We start from the raw sequence: 16482 nt of genomic DNA on the forward strand, positions 1-16482 counted from the left end.
GCTCCCATGGTAACCGATCGGAGCCCCAGCATTACACTGCTGGGGCTCCGATCGGAACTGCAAACTGCCACCAATGATGGGGGGGGAGGAGGGGGACCCTGTGGGATATGGCCGGCACATTCATTGGTGGTGCAGTGGCCACAGTCCCTCCCCTCCTCTCCTCCTCCCCTCCCCCTTGGTCTTCAGCGGCAGCCGCGCACAGTGGGGAGGGAGAGACTCCCTCCTCCCTCCTCCTCCTCAGCTGTGCCGGCTGCTCAGTCCTGCCTCTCTGGCGCCGGAGGACACGGAAGCGGTGAGTGAGACGCTTAATTTCACTCCCGCTCCGTGATCACGTGATCTGAACGATTCCTCGATGCAGGGAAACTGCATCGATGAATTTTTTGACTCTATTTAATCGAGTTATTCGAATAATCGTTTCAGCCCTATCCTGATGCATCCTGAACGGATTTCTCTCCATTCAGAATGCTTCAGGATAAAACTGATCAGGATTCTTCCGGCATAGAGCCCCGACGACGGAACTCTATGCCGGAAGAAAAGAACGCAAGGGTGAAAGAGCCCTTACAGATGTAGATAAACTGAAACTTTTGAAATTTTGCTTATTTTTCAAAATTTTGGGTAAATATGGTATTTTTTTATGTAATGTAATGTTTTCATATGCAATTTGCCTTTTTTTTGTCGCCTTGTCCCAACAAAAATTAGGCTCTTGTGGAACACCTAAAGGGTTCTATTGTGGTCCAGATGTTCCATAAAATCTGGAATGCATGTGGCTTTTTTTTTTTTTCACGCGGTATCTAGTATCGCAATACTTTCTTATCGGAATAGAGTCCAAATTTCGTTATCGTGACAACCCTAGGTAAGACGTGTTTTTTTTTTTTTTTTTATTATACAGTAATTATATGTATTTAAAGTTTGGCGACAAATTTTTAGTTTGGCTCCTAAATTTTTCACTCCTTGATATTATTATTATTATTTTTTTTTGTCTGGAGCCCTGCAGCTTCTTGCCTGCGAGATCCAGGGTTAGTGTTGCCTTCCATGCCATCGGGTCCCCATTACAGCCGCACAGGGACCCGGTGGCACCTCCGACCGCCTGCTGCAACTCTCGCATACCGCAAATCCCCCCCTTCTCCCATTCATCAATATTGTCTGGTAATAATAAAGGAACGGTCTTACTAGTCCTGTAGTGATCCAATGTTGAGGAATTGCCTCGTAGTGAAAAGAGGGTCTTGGTGTCTGAGATATTGTTGAAGACTGGTATCGGGAGAGAGATGTCCCTATCTATACCCTAAAAGGAGGGGAAGGCAGCTAGAAATGCCCTACCTGTCTACACAGAGCACCCACCCTGAAAGGGGCGACCCTGTCTGGATACTTGTCCCTGGAACTGGCAGTATCCCTATTGTAGTCCCCAATACTCCCACTCCCGAAGTGCCATGTTTCTGTTTAACCCCTTAAGGTGAAATAGGGCCGTGTCCTTAAGGACCAGGCCATTTTTTGCAAATCTGACCAGTGTCACTTTAAGTGCTCATAACTTTAAAACGCTTTGACGTACCCAGGCCGTTCTGAGATTGTTTTTCTCGTCACATATTGTACTTCATGACACTGCTAAAATTGGGTCAAAAAAGTTAATTTGTTTGCATAAAAAAAAAAATTTTACCAAAAATTTTGGAAAATTAGCAAATTTCTAAGTTTCAGTTTCTCTACTCCTGTAATACATAGTAATACCCCCAAAAATGTTGATGACTTTACATTCCCCCTACTTCATGTTTGTAGCATTTTGGGAATGATATTTTATTTTTGGGGGATGTTACAAGCAGGGCTGTGGAGTCGGTAGATAAATGCTCCGACTCCGACTCCTCAGTTTTTTGTACCTCCGACTCCGACTCCGACTCCTCTGTATTTAATATGCAAATGTATTTTATACATTCCTTGAAGGAAAGAAAGAAGTTCTTCTAAGCTCTTCTAGCACAGAGAGGTAGTTGGGCAGAAGCTGCTACCTTCTCCTTTGTGTGCTGATCTTCTGCTGAAGATAGGGCAGTGGGAGGATCCAGGAAGGGACATTTATTTTAAAACATGATTTCCCTAGAAGAATCCCATAGTCATGTTTAAAGTTTAAGATAACATTCTGAGTTTACACGTTTTATAGCCTTAGGCCCCATGCACACGGCCGTGTGCGGGCCGTGGAACCGCGGCCTGGATCCCTCCTGAGAGCAGGAGCGCACGGCGTCACTGGTTGCTATGACGCCGTGCGCTCCCTGCTGCCGGCACAGTACAGTAATACACTGGTATAGATCATACCAGTGTATTACTGTACTGTGCCGGCAGCAGGGAGCGCACGGCGTCATAGCAACCAGTGACGCCGTGCGCTCCTGCTCTCAGGAGGGATCCAGGCCGCGGTTCCACGGCCCGCACACGGCCGTGTGCATGGGGCCTTAGCTGAATGACAGCAGTTTTTCCAATGGTTTACAGCTTCAGTCTTGAACTATTGACCCTCCATTCCCTTCACTTATACAAGTGTCTCTAGTCCTGCAAAACACATATTTACTTAATCCCTTATCAGTGAGAGGCTCGGTAAACCATGGGCATTGTGTTCCCTGTAACATCAGAACACTACACAATGGAAAGTATATGTATTGCCACTCCAAATTGTGCATTGCGTGCCATATAGTGAAGCATATGAAAAGCATGCTTCTTCACATCACTGAACGCGTTTGTTTTGCGGTTACGTGAGGCACTGCATGCATTGGCCTTTATTCTTACAGTAGAGAAGTCATTAATTATAACCGTTTATGAATTCGGACATTTAAACTTGCTTCTTTTTTTTTTATTCCAATTTAAATTTAGTAGGAGTCGGAGTCGGTTCATTTTTTGCCGACTCCGACTCCAGGTACCCAAAATTGACTCCGACTCCGACTCCGACTCCGACTCCACAGCCCTGGTTACAAGGCTTAGAAGTTTAGAAGCAAATTTTTAAATTTTTCTGAAATCTTCAAAATCCCAATTTTTATGGACCAGTTCAGGTTGGAAGTCATATTGTGAGGCTTAGATAATAGAAACCTCCCACAAATGACCCTATTCTAGAAACTACACCACTCAAGGTATTCAAAACTGTTTTTTCAAACTTGAGAAACAATTTAGAAATTTCTATTTTTTTGAAAATTTTCCATTTTAACCCTTACTGGAAAAAAATGGGTTAACGGCCAAACAAAACTCAAAATGGGTTGCCCTGATTCTGTAGTTTGCAGAAACACCCCATATGTGGTCGCAAATGGCAGGGGGGGGGGGGGGGGGGGTCTGATAGATGGATAGATGGAAGTTTGGAATAAAATTACTTTTTCTTTTTTTTCCCCACCTAACTTACTATTCCCTTCTTTCCCTTCCTAACGGTGCCTCTCCCTCACTGACCCTAACCTACCTGGGTGGCGATGGGTCCAGGAGGGTGATGGATGGCGATTAGGGGGACACAGGAGCTGGTGCTGGACAGGAAGAGGAGGGGAGAGGGGAGCGCAGGAAGTTTGAATCTCTCGCGCCTCTCTCCCCTACACCAATCAGCACCCAGGATAGCAGCGTTCAGCACCAGGGCCAGCACCACCTCTCTAAATGCATGGGCTGTGATTGGTGGTGTATAATTACGCCACCGATTGCAGTCTTTTTCCGGTTCATCGGGTCACAGGACACCCGAATGGACCGGAAATGCAGAAAACCGCAGGTCTGAATTTACCTGCAGTTTTCTGTGATCGCCGATACGGGGGGGGGGGGGGGGGGGGGACTCGGGAAATAGGGCGTACCGCCAATATATTCCCACAAAGCGGGCGAGGTATGGCGTGAAGCTATACAAAATTTGTGAGTACCTCAGGGTACACTTACAAATTTCGTGTGTACGAGGGGCGAGATTCCCGTATTCAACCCCCAGAATGTCCCCCCACTCTGGGTGTTAGCGGGAAACTCGTGTGGGACCTTATGTACCCACTGCTTGATAATGGTTACCACTTGTACGTAGATAACTTTTATACCAGCATTCCCTTGTTCGGGTCCCTTGCCGCCAGATCCACGTTTGCCTGTGGGACCGTGCGGGAAAATCAACGCAGCCTCCCTGCCTACCCCCTCCAGGTACCTATCCCCAGGGGTGAGACCCGTGCACTTACCATGCCATGTACTGCCTGTGTCCTTAAGGGGTTAAATAGCTTGTCAGGGGAGACTCAGGCATTGAGTATAGGCCAAACTACTATAACAGCTAACGGTATCAGAATTTAGTACAAGGTTTCAGTCTTAGTCCTAATGGCCATAATAGCGCCGGGTTGGCTTGCAGGCCACTCTTGCAATGCGCCACTACAGTTGATCTCACTTGCCTTTAATATAATATTCAATATTGCTTGTAATTGTATATCTGTTCCAAGCTTAGGAGTTTGTTACCAAGAAGTTCATATAAGGAACGCACAAAACACGTAGAGCTAGGCAAGTTAGGGACTGTAACAAGATTAGCGTTGCTATTAGGCACCACCATACCTCTGCAACAATCCTATTCAGGTAGCTTACACTGGAGGGAGGAATAGCTTGCAGAGTACGCTCAGTGAGTGCTTGTTCTGTCCAGTAAAGCTCAGTGATCGGGAACTATAGCATCAATATCTGCTATTAGTTCATGTTGTCACTGGACTTCTGTCCCCAATAAACATTATACTAAAAGCTGACGGACTTGCTTTCCAAAGAGTGTAGTGTATCCTGCTTTTGAGCTGACAAATAATTCTCAGAAGGACACCATCCTAGCTATTTGTGTTTTCTCTTGTGTGGATGGGTTGCGGATCTAGATGTCATTAGACCCTTGACCATTGGACTTAATGTATTAGAGGCACGCTATTCTTTAGCTGACCCTCAGCAGATACGTACTTCTGACCAGCAAGTGATAGTGGTGCAATTAATTATAGGCACCCATTGTTGGCAGAAACTTTACCCCTCCATTTGTTTGCCTGTTTTGTCCCCTTTAATGGGATGTCCTTGTTGATATGTTTTAATAATAGACAAATAAGTGTTATTTTTTTTTTTTTAACAGTGTAGTGCAGGCAGAAAAGTACTATAACATCTAGTACATTAGTTAAGAGGAGGGGGGGGGGTGGGCAGTAAAGAGGGCAGCTCAGATAGTTAGTGGACGCAAGCGTATATGTGACATGCCCTTAGGTACAGGCATGCCCAATACCCCTTTGGTCTCAGGGGTCCGCCTACTAGCAACCTGTGACTTGTCTGTTGCGGCGTTTAAATGCCTATACGGTATGCACCTCGCCTTCCTGGATGAATTGCTTCTCTGCTGACGTGATCCGAACACCACCCGTTGTGGCACTTTTTTTCCCACTGGTATTGACTGTTAGGTTCTAGGATAGTTTACTCCCCTTGGTTAGGTAGTTGGCGATCGTTTAGTGTGCACCGCAGTCACTGATTTGCTGATTTTAGCGTATCGCTAATCAGCATTTGTACTTTTATAGTATCTGTAAGTGATCAGAATTGATCAGTCAGATCTATAATAGTATTAGTGTCACCTTAGCTCGCCCTCCATCCAAAACGCAGTGTTTGCCTGATCAGGCCTGATCTGTCGCCCACACGTGCATTCACCCGCCCAGTTTTGATATTTATCAATTGCAGCGGCCTCCGGTACTTCGCTAGCCTACCATTTGTAAGACAGGCTTGCTTTTTTTTTTCTTGGGTAGTCTCAGGGAATACCTCCTAAATTTAGTTGACCAAATGGAAAATAAGGGGTATTCTTCTGAAGAGGCCTACAGGCTAATGACCCAGTCGGATGAGGAATGGGAACCCTCATCTGACGAATCCAGCGGGTCAGACTATGAACCTGTAGAAAGCAGTGGCAGTCTGACCCAAAGTTCGGATGAGGAGGTTGAGGTCCCTGATACCACCAGGCGTATTCGGCCCCGTGTTGCTAGACCACAGGTTGCGCAGGAGCCGCTTCAAGGGCAGCAGAGTGGGGCTGGCGCTGTCAGATTGTGTGGTGAGGCATACACCAGCAGCGCAGCCCACCCTGGACCTAGTACCTGCACTGCCATAGAACATGGTGAAGTGGCGAGCACCAGAAGGGCACTTGAAGCTGGTACGGTGGCACGTGCAGTAGTTCCCCCATCGCAGCCACCGCACAGACAGGCCCGTAGAGCCACTAGAATCCCTGAGGTGCTGGCAAACCCTGATTGGCAGCCCCCAACTTCAGCCGCACCAGTAGTTCTCCCTTTCACCGCCCAGTCTGGAGTTTGGGTTGAGACAGCTCAGATCGGTTCGGCACTGGGATTTTTTGAGCTGTTCTTGACTGCGGAGCTCTTGGGGTCCTTAAGGGGTTAATATATTTTATAAAAATTATTTCTTTATTATGTATTAAGCTCTCAATGATGTGTGTGACTTTCTTCTTACAGTCAGTAATGAGGTGACAGACCGGCCTTGTGTGTCTCCCCTGTCGGGTCATGTCTTTGATAGGCGCCTTATTGAGAAATATCTGGCTGAAAATGGGACAGATCCAATAACTAATCAACCACTGAGTGAAGATCAGTTGATTGATATTAAAGGTTAGTTATGTTTTAGTAGTTGCTTTTGAATTCTGTTACCAGTTCTTGTAAACCCTTTAAGGCAGGGGTGCACAACCTGCGGCCCGTGGGCCACATGAGGCCCTCAATACCATTCTATGAGGCCCCCAAACATCTGGTAGCAGACATGTATGTCTGTCTTGTGGCTGCTCTCCTGAATCTTTCATGTATTGTCCCATTAGATGGGAGTACTAGAACAATTAGACATTTATGATTTATTGTATAACTAGACATTTATGATATATACTGTGTTCAATATGCCATAAATATAGTATTTCACTTGGTAATACGCCTTTAAAGTTTATTTTCAGCCCTTGGAATTGGTTCACGTTGACAATGTGGCCCCCAACCAGAAAAGGTTGTGCACCCCTGCTTTAAGGGCTTCTGAGAGATTTCATTGATGTTGTATACTCAGTATATGTAATCAGTATCGGATCAGAGGGGGTCTGACACCTCGGACCCCAGCCAATGAGCTGTTTGAGGATACCTCAGCACTCCAGTGAGCACTTTGGCCCCTTTTGCAGCTTACCGAGCACAGCCGCTATACAATGGACTTGTGCTTGGTAAGCTGCAAGGAGGCTGGAGCGCTCACAGGATTGCTTCTTCAAACAGCTGATTGGCTGGGGTCTGAGGTGGCAGACCCTCTCTGGTCTGATATTGATCTATCCTGATGATGGGTCATCAACATCAAATTCTCAGTAAAACCCTTACATTTTATTCTTAGTTTTATATCATTTATACAACTTTTATTACCACATATACATAAGAAATGGGTTTCACCATAAATTCATTGTTTAAAAAAAAATAATGAATTGAATCTTACACTGACATCTGTCTCATTTAGTTGCTCATCCAATTCGTCCAAAGCCACCTTCTGCTACAAGTATCCCTGCGATCCTAAAGTCCCTGCAGGATGAATGGGTGAGTATTTACCCACCTTTCTAAAGTCATGTGCATGCAACTCTTCTGTCCCCGCTTATCAAGGACTTTCACATAGTGTTACATGCATCTTTGGCAAGAGGTGCAGAAATGGTGCACCTCCATTGAGTTGGAAAATCAGCCACTTTATATATTAAAAATTAAAGGGGCCGTCCATGTTTTAAAATTTTTATTTTTATTTTTTATTTATTGATCAAAATCGGATCAGCCCACTTCCAGCACCCCAGCAGATCAGTGGTTTGAAAAACCTTAATAGGATGTAGCCATCCTATTGAGGTGAGTGGGACGGCTGAGTTGTAATTTACCCCTTAGTGACCACACGCAATTCTTTTAAAATCGCATTCCATGAGCTTTAACTTTTTTTCATCAATGTACTTGTATGAGGTCTTGTTTTTTGCAGGATAAGTTATAGTTTTTGCAAACAACTGTCAAGATACAGACTGGGTGGCACTGCCCAAATTCCTCCGATTAGTCTCTGCTCTCGAGTCAGGTCTCCCACTAACGGCGAGACTCTTAAGTCTTCATGCACATATCCCACAAAAGAGAAAATCATGAGCGGCAGTCGCCAAAAAGATGGGTTTCTTTATTTCGGAACTTTTATATCAGTACAGGCATGAGGCAGATCGACATACAGCAGGCAGTAACTTACGGCAATGGCCATTTCGCACCTCAGCGCTTCCTCGGTCCACTGACATGCTGACGTACGAGCGTCATCTTTATGCATCAGAACCTCTGCACGGCATATACTAGTGACGTCACCAGAGGTATGGTGCTATACATAAAAACATGTATTGGAACATAAAATCAAAAGAGAGATCACAAACCAAAACGATGTACTATCTACAAAAATACTCCTAAATCATTTGTTATTTAAGCCTAATGGGACCATAGTTCCGGATCTTCGGATCCATCTTGCCTTTCCTCAAAAGCTCTTGATGTCGTTGCCCCCTTGTGGTGGATTACACACTAACTCGATCCCTGCAAACCTTACTATCCCCATTATGTTCCAATCTCACATGTTCTATTAATCGTCGCCAACCTTTCCCTGTGTGGATAGAATTCAAATGGTCTCTAAATCTTTTATTCATGTTCCTAATAGTCTTGCTTAAATAAAATCTACCAAATGTACATGATATACAACATATTTTGCTCCTGCGTGTAATCAGTCTTTACTTTATATTGCAAACCGCCAAAGGTTAACAAACCCCATTGGGGGTTAAACTTTCAATAAGAACAGTTTGCACAACGGCGATTCCCGATAGGTACCTAATTTCCCAGCAACCTACAGTGCTCCAGACTAAAAAAATAAACACACAGGAGCCATTGGCTCCTAAACTGAAAATTTTAGGAGCCAAATTGAAAGTACTGTATATATAATTACATTAAATAAAAAACTTGAAGATGAGATGCAGGTCACAGTAATGAGCCAGCACTACATACTATATAGGAGAATACAGCACCACATACCTCTTACATCAAGTGACATCTGCTGTCAAGTAGACCTTCTCTTTCCTCTTCTCCATTTGACCCCGACCTCCATGAGTCTTCTAGTGCAGCTTCTATCTCTATCTTCCCTGGTATGTCTGCTGTGCATTTGGACAATACTGCTCCGCCCATCTTTCCACAAGCCTAATAGTGCAGCTTCTATCTATATCTTCCCTGGTACAGAACTTTGTAAAATCATCAATGTATACTATTTTCTTTAAGTGTGATATCCTTGTGATTAGTCCTAGAGATGCTCATCCAATTGACTTGTAATTTGACTGTTGTAATGCTTGTGATATGTAGTGATTTTACATATGGCCCATCCAGATCCTTAGCTTTGTTTACCTACATATAGCATCTCTTCTCATGTGCCTTACTTCAGTGATTAATTAGCTAAATTACCCTTAGTTCTCTGATCGCACTTCCTATAAATATACTTTTCCACTATATAGGGCACATAAATATAGAAACGTCACAGAAGAAAAACTGCCCTTAAAATATAACCTTTATTGTATACTATGATAAGATAGAAAAATCCCTCAATAATGTGATATAAATATATAAAGAAAATCTGCCTGTCCAGGCGTGATTAATTGATAATCAAAATTACCTCTACCCATTACATAACAGACAGATAACCGTACGTATGTAGTGATCACCCTTAGTAACAGCAAGCTCAATGAAGATACGTAATAGAAATGATATAACTACAACAGCTATATGTTGGTTACTCACGGTACCAGGATAATAATGTAGTGATCGCACAGCTATGATGAAAGGAAGATAGTTGTCAAATGTTAAGAATTCCTTTTCACCTTGATGCCAGCAACAACCATATAATGTGATACGAAGATGGTATAATGGAAGCCAGCCTTGAGGAGGTCAGAGGAAGTAATACCCTATATGTCCCTCAGGTCTCCCTGCCTAACTGTGGAGCACCCGCCCTGAAAGGGGCGACCCCACTCAATCAACGGCTCACCCTAAAATTAGCCTGGATGCCCCTACAAGCCACATCAAAATATCTAAAAGTAGTCCTGACGGGCTTTACAACGCGTCTGCGCATTAAAGCATTTAATCAGGCGTGAGAGGCTAAGGGGCATGTGGTATGGGGAAAATATCCATAAAACGTATAACAATTAGATTATTGGGTGTATGAATGGGCGGACTAAGACCAGGGCCAGTGGGACAAAATCAGAGGGTATATAAAGAGGATAATATAAACGGGGGTCAAGGATAAAATAACCATGAACCCACGAATCCTCGTAGATGACAAAAACCCACAGGTCCTATTATGGTCTGATGAATAAGGCAGATGTTCGTAGATAAAAATAAGAGGCAAAATAAATGACACTTAATTCGTTGCATAAGGGTGAGTTCTCAGAGAAAGCGGGCAAAATAAATCTGTTCATTAAGGCCAGATGGGGGCACTGTCTTGAGACGATGGATCCATTGGGCCTCTTTATGTAAAATCTGTTTGTCCCAGTCACCGCCACGAGCGGGTTTACGGACCACCTCAATTACTTGAAAAACAATGGCTCTTGGGTCTCCCTGATGAAATTCAATAACATGTCGAGCAATGGGTTTATCCCATTTTATGATTGATATCACTCAGGTGGTCACCCACCCTTATTCGTAGTTCCCTCTGTCTTCCCAACATAGTTGAGGGGACAGGTACATGTGCAGAGATATATAACACCTTGTGTCTTACAATTTGTAAAGTCCCTAATTTGACTTTACTGGTAGAAACACTGCAAAAAGTAGATGATTTAAAGATAAAGGGGCAGCAAATACATCCATTACCACATTTAAAAGTACCAAGGGGTTTGCGGTCCAGCCAGGCACCGCTTGGGCGTGGTCTCACATAGTGACTATGCATAAGGCGGTCACCAATCGATCTCCCTCTCCTATATGTAATCAAGGGTCTTGTTGTTACTAAGGGTGATCACTACATATGTACGGTTATCTGTTATGTAATGGGTGCCCACACTTATCTCTATATTTTTGTGTATCATTGGTAGAGGTAATTTTGATTAATTATCAATTAATCACGCCTGGTCAGGCGGATTTTCTTTATATATTTATATCGCATTGAGAGATTTTTCCTATAAATATACAGTCTTAGGCCAAATGCACACGGCTGTGAATGGTCTGTGGTATGCTGGCCTGGATTCCTGCTAATGTGCATTCGGCATTAGGGGAAGCATTTGCAGTGGCTAGCATGAGCCAAAAGCACCATCTCTGCCAAAGCACCATTTTGCCTAAGCGCTTGACAGTTAATCAGGGCAGTTAGACGGGGCAGGAGACTGAGACAGGGCATGTGTACTGCTCAAACAAAGTTACACACAGCACAGGTATGCTACAATATTGTTTCACTCAGGCTTTGGCTGCTCTTCTAAGGACTATGGCTGTCTACTTTCAAATTCAACCACACTGTCCACCCTCTGTCCCTTCTCTCCACATCAGTCCCTCCCTCCTTCCCTCACCCTTGTTAAGTTCCCATACACTTTATACCCTCATACATTACACCAGGGATGTCAAACTCGTGGCCCTCCAGCTGTTGCAAAACTACAACTCCCATCATGCCTGGGCATACTACAGCTATCAGGGAATGATGGGAGTTGTAGTTTTGCAACATCTGGAGGGCCATGAGTTTGACATCCATGCATTACACTGACCCATCTTCCTCCACAGTGCAGCATACAAAACACCAATATAAATCTTTCCACCACGACGGCTACGAGGAGAGATTGACCCCTGACCTCTGTAGGCGCAGGAACAGAGAGGGTTTAACCCCCCCACCACCAACACCAGTGTTTCCTGTCCCTACAGAGGATGGGGGCAGAGAGTCTCCCTGTGGGGAGATGAAGACGGATCTTTTTCCTGACACCTACCGGGTGTTGCTCCTGCGGTCGGCGTACTAATGCTGGGCAGGGGTGAAGGAGGGAGGCCTCGCTCCATTATTATGTGAGCCTTCTCCCGGTCGCGATCTTCCGCCGGGCCTCTTTGGCTATTGCCGGGTGCGCGCAGAAGCGCTTCCGGTGGACGAAGGACAGTGACGTCACCCAGGAAGCGTCTCCAGATTCAAATTTCGGTGCCAGCAGACGCCAAATGTCTCTATCGGCGTACATCGGAGTCTGCGAGCAGTCATGTCGGCTGAACCCCGCTCCCCTGGAGACCCTTCTGTGCCGCCTGCCGTAAGTCCCCTGTGGGGAAGCACTTTCTGCTCTGTTACTTGTTTCTCTAAACACTGTACCAGGTGGCTTATTCCTCCTCCTCATCTCAGGCTTGGGGCTATTATCTCCATCCATTGTTTCATGGCTGATGGGGGTTATTCTCCCCAGGTTCCTAAGGAGGCCCAGAAAAAAAATCTGAAAACAGGCTATGTGTGTGTCCTGCCTCAAACTGCTTCTGGACGACTACCGCAAGAGACTTTGCAAGGACTGTATCTCTAGCGTTATTGCTGAAGAACAGCCTTCTTTCTTTGATGAATTGAGGTCCATGATTCATGACTAAGTAAAGACCTCCTTATCTCAAATTTCCCCCTCACTCAGGGACCCGCCTCCACCTAAAAAGCAAAGGGAACTTTCTCCTTCCTTATCAGACCCGGAGGTAATAGGGGAAGATGCTTCTTCATCCAGAGCCTGGGAGGACGAGGAGGCATCCTCTGATATTGACACTACAGAATCAGATGAGATGCCAGACCTCAGGGCTGTCCGGGCCACTATGGGGGTAGAAGACACCCCAAGAGCCCACTCGGTTCAGGACGAAATGTTTAGGAGACTCCGGGTTATGTAGATCCGTGTGTTTCCGATCAACGAGAATATTCAAGACATGGTACTCGACGAATGGTCCAACCTAGAGAAGCGGTTGTGGGTGTCCAGATCCTTTAAGAACAGTCTGTTATTTGACACTAACGAGGGGAAGATTTTCAACAAAACACCCAAAGTTGACATTCAAGTTGCAAAAGTCAATAAAAAGACTGCCTTGCCCTTTGAAGACGCCTCCCAGTTGCGTGACCCCATGGATAGGAAGGCAGATAGTCTTTTAAAAAAATCGTGGGAAGCGGCCATGTTTAATCTAAAGGCGAACATCGCGGCCACCTCGATAGCAAGGTCCATGAGGTTGTGGCTAGATGAGCTAGAATCTCACATCAGAGACAATACTCCCAGGGAAGAGATCTTAAGGTCCCTCCCCTTATTGAAGTCCGCCACAGCCTTTATGGCAGACGCCTCGGCAGAATCTGTCAGATTTGCCGCAAAGGATGCTGGGCTTTCCAACGCGGCCCGCCGCACCTTGTGGATGAAGAGCTGATCAGGCGACAACACATCAAAAATGAAACTATGCTCTATCCCGTTCTCGGGGGAGTATGTCTTTGGCCCGGTCTTGGACCGTAGCCTTGAAAAGGCTGCGGACAAGAAAAAGGGCTTCCCAGAGGAAAGACTCTATAAAAGGAAATATCCCTTTCGGGCCCCCACTAGCCAGAATAAACCCTATAGGGATAAGGGGAAGTCAGGACGCTGGAGCTATGCAAAAGGGGGCAGGAGTAGAAGTAACCCCTCTTCCTCCCAAAGTAAGTCCTCGGACAAACAATGACGCCAGTGTCGGGGGGAGATTGAGGAATTTTCTGACTCCCTGGGAGTCCATTACCCCTGGGGTCCGGGACATCATAAAATTCGGTTACCGAATCAAACTTTCCTCATCTCCCCCCAAACCGCTTCATTGTTACAAATCCAAGCCGCGTTGGAAAGCCCGGCATCCTTTGCGGCAAATCTGACAGATTCCCTTAATAGGGAGGAATGCCCTGATGTGCTCCCCACGTCCCAATTCATCCAGAATCCCAAAGGTTCCTAAGATTTGCCATTCAGGACCATAGGGGGGTAACCAGCCACTTCCAGTTTACGGCCCTCCCCTTTGGGATATCATCTGCGCCCAGAGTCTTTATGAAACTGGTAGTCGAGATGGTGGCCTTCCTGAGACACAAAGGATTGGTGATTATTCCATACCTGGAAGACTTCCTCCTGATTGGGAATTCAGAGGACAAACTCAGTTCAGACTTACTAACCTTACTATCTCTCATCCAAGATCTAGGGTGGTTGGTGAACCAGAAAAAGTCAAATCTTGTACCTTCCAGCATTATCCAGTTTTTAGGTGTCATCCTGGATTCCCGGGCTCAACATACCTTTCTTCCTCCAGACAAGATCAAAAACCTCCAATCGAAGGTTCGATGGTTTCAGAACAGGAAGTCTTGTCCCATAATGAGTCTCCTGGGCCTTCTCTCATCCTGCATCCCGTCTGTCCCTTGGAGCCAGTCCTACTTCCGATCCCTACAGTCATGGATCCTCAGATCTTGGAACAAGCAACAGTCCTCCTTGGATCACAGGGTTCTGATCCCTCTAACGGTAAAGACCTCCCTGGACTGGTGGAAAAGCACAGACAATCTGTCCTTAGGAGTCGCCTGGGAGAAGACTCCCTACATCCAAGTGCTTACGGACGCAAGCGAAAAAGGATGGGGAGCGAAAGTGGGAGATCATTTATTTTAGGGTTCCTGGATTCCAACAACCTGCTCTCAATCTTCCAACTTCAGAGAGCTGGAAGCGGTCCGGAAAACTCTGAATGCTGCAGAAATCCTTCTCGTGGGTCGTCACATAAAAATTCTTTTGGACAACACAACAACGGTAGCATACCTCTCTCGCCAGGGAGGCACGAGATCAGAGAAGCTGATGTCCGTTGCAAGAAAGATCTTCGATTGGGCAGAGTCCCACGTGAGGTCCATCTCTGCAATTCATTTGAAAGGGATACTGAACGTGGAAGCAGACTATCTCAGTCGCCAGTTAATAGACCATACCGAATGGTCTTTAAATCAGGACTTGTTTCAGATTCTGGTGGAAAGGTGGGGCACCCCACAAGTGGACCTGTTTGCCTCCAAGAAGAACGCAAAGGTACCGACGTTTTGTTCACTGAACCCACGGGACAATCCTTGGGCTCTGAATGCGCTCACGATTCATTGGGACTGGGATCTGTTATGCGTTTCCACCCTTGCCTCTACTTCCCACAATAATTCAAAAACTCAACCTAGAGGACACGACTTTGATTCTAATAGCTCCCTATTCGCCAAAAAGGAGCTGGTTCCCTTCCTTAAAAAACCTATCAATAGAGGACCCATGACCTCTTCCCTCCAGGAGGGACCTTCTTCATCAAGGGCCAATTCTTCACACAAACTCGAGTTTCCTCAAGTTATCAGCTTGGATCCTGAGGTCCAGAGGTTGAAGTCTCAAGGGCTTTCTGACCAAGTGATATCTACCCTGAAAGCGAGTAGGAAGAAAGTTACCTTCTCGATCTATCTGAAGATCTGGAAGAGTTTGTTCTTGGATTGGTAATCCTGCCCCAAATCTGGAGCCGCCCAATTTTCAGAAAATCTTGGACTTCCTCCTGCAGGGACTTGAATTGGGTCTTAGACCTTCCACCTTGAAGGTACAAGTCTCGGCCCTAGATTGTTTTTTTTTGATCAAGATCTAGCCAATCCTCGCTGGATCAGGAGATTTATGAAAGCTGCTTCTCTAAAATCCTGGATCCCCAACTGGGACCTCAATACGGTGCTCACAGGCCTGACCCTTGCCTCGTTTGAGCCCCTAGCTAGTTGTTCCACCCAAAAACCTATTTCTAAAAACCGCATTTTTGGTGGCCATCACGTCCACAAGAAGGCTAGGCGAGATTCAAGCTCTATCGATTCAAGAACCCTATCTCCGTATCACCGATGATAGAATTATTCTTAAATTAGATCCAGGTTTTTTACCTAAAGTAGTATCGGATTTCCACCGTAACCAGGAGATAGTATTACCCTCCTTTTGCAGTAATCCCTCTAATGATAGGGAGTCTAGCTTCCACTCACTTGACGTAAGACGCTCAGTCTTACGATATCTTGAGGTGTCAAAAGATTTTCGTAGATCCAAGAACCTATTTGTCTTATTTTCAGGTAAGAATAAGAGTCTGAAAGCCTCCAGGTCCTCCTTAGCTCGGTGGATTAAGGATTCCATTTCCTATGAGTCCCAAGGCCTTCCTTGCCCCTCAAATCGGAGAGCTCACTCTGCCCGAGCTATGTTCTCCTCCCAAGCCAAGCGGGCCGGAGCTTCTCTTGAAGATATCTGTAAAGCTGCTACTTGGTCTAACATTTACCCCTTTACTAAGCACTATAGGTTAGACCTATCTAATTCAGAATTGTCTTTTGGACGTAAGGTGTCGTATCCATTGTGGTGATGAGGTGGAAAGCTGGAATTAGACTTACCGGTAATTGTTTCCACGAGATCACCGCGATGGCACATATATTTTCCACCCTTTATTAGGCTTCCTAGGAGGTTATGGTGTAATACCCTCTCAACTTATTTTTTGTTCTCACCACTTATTTCTGTCTCTGTAATTTTGGACACACTGGTGTTGGGGGGGGGGGGGGGGGGGGATTTTAAACCCTCTCTCTGTTCCTGCCCCTACAGAGGTC

The 16482-nt window shown here is 45.6% G+C and overlaps 1 protein-coding gene across 1 annotated transcript in view; it reads left to right on the forward strand.

Annotated features, from left to right (window-relative positions):
- The window catches only part of PRPF19 (pre-mRNA processing factor 19), a 276098-nt gene that overhangs the window by 38772 nt on the left and 220844 nt on the right, over positions 1–16482 (forward strand). Inside the window, exons 2-3 of the mRNA XM_044296948.1 lie at positions 6399–6548; positions 7411–7487. Of these exons, the coding sequence (XP_044152883.1) occupies positions 6399–6548; positions 7411–7487 (227 nt within the window). The remainder of the gene's footprint in view (positions 1–6398; positions 6549–7410; positions 7488–16482) is intronic.

The sequence above is a fragment of the Bufo gargarizans genome, chromosome 6 (assembly GCF_014858855.1).
Source record: "Bufo gargarizans isolate SCDJY-AF-19 chromosome 6, ASM1485885v1, whole genome shotgun sequence".
Classification (NCBI taxonomy): Eukaryota; Metazoa; Chordata; class Amphibia; order Anura; family Bufonidae; genus Bufo; species Bufo gargarizans.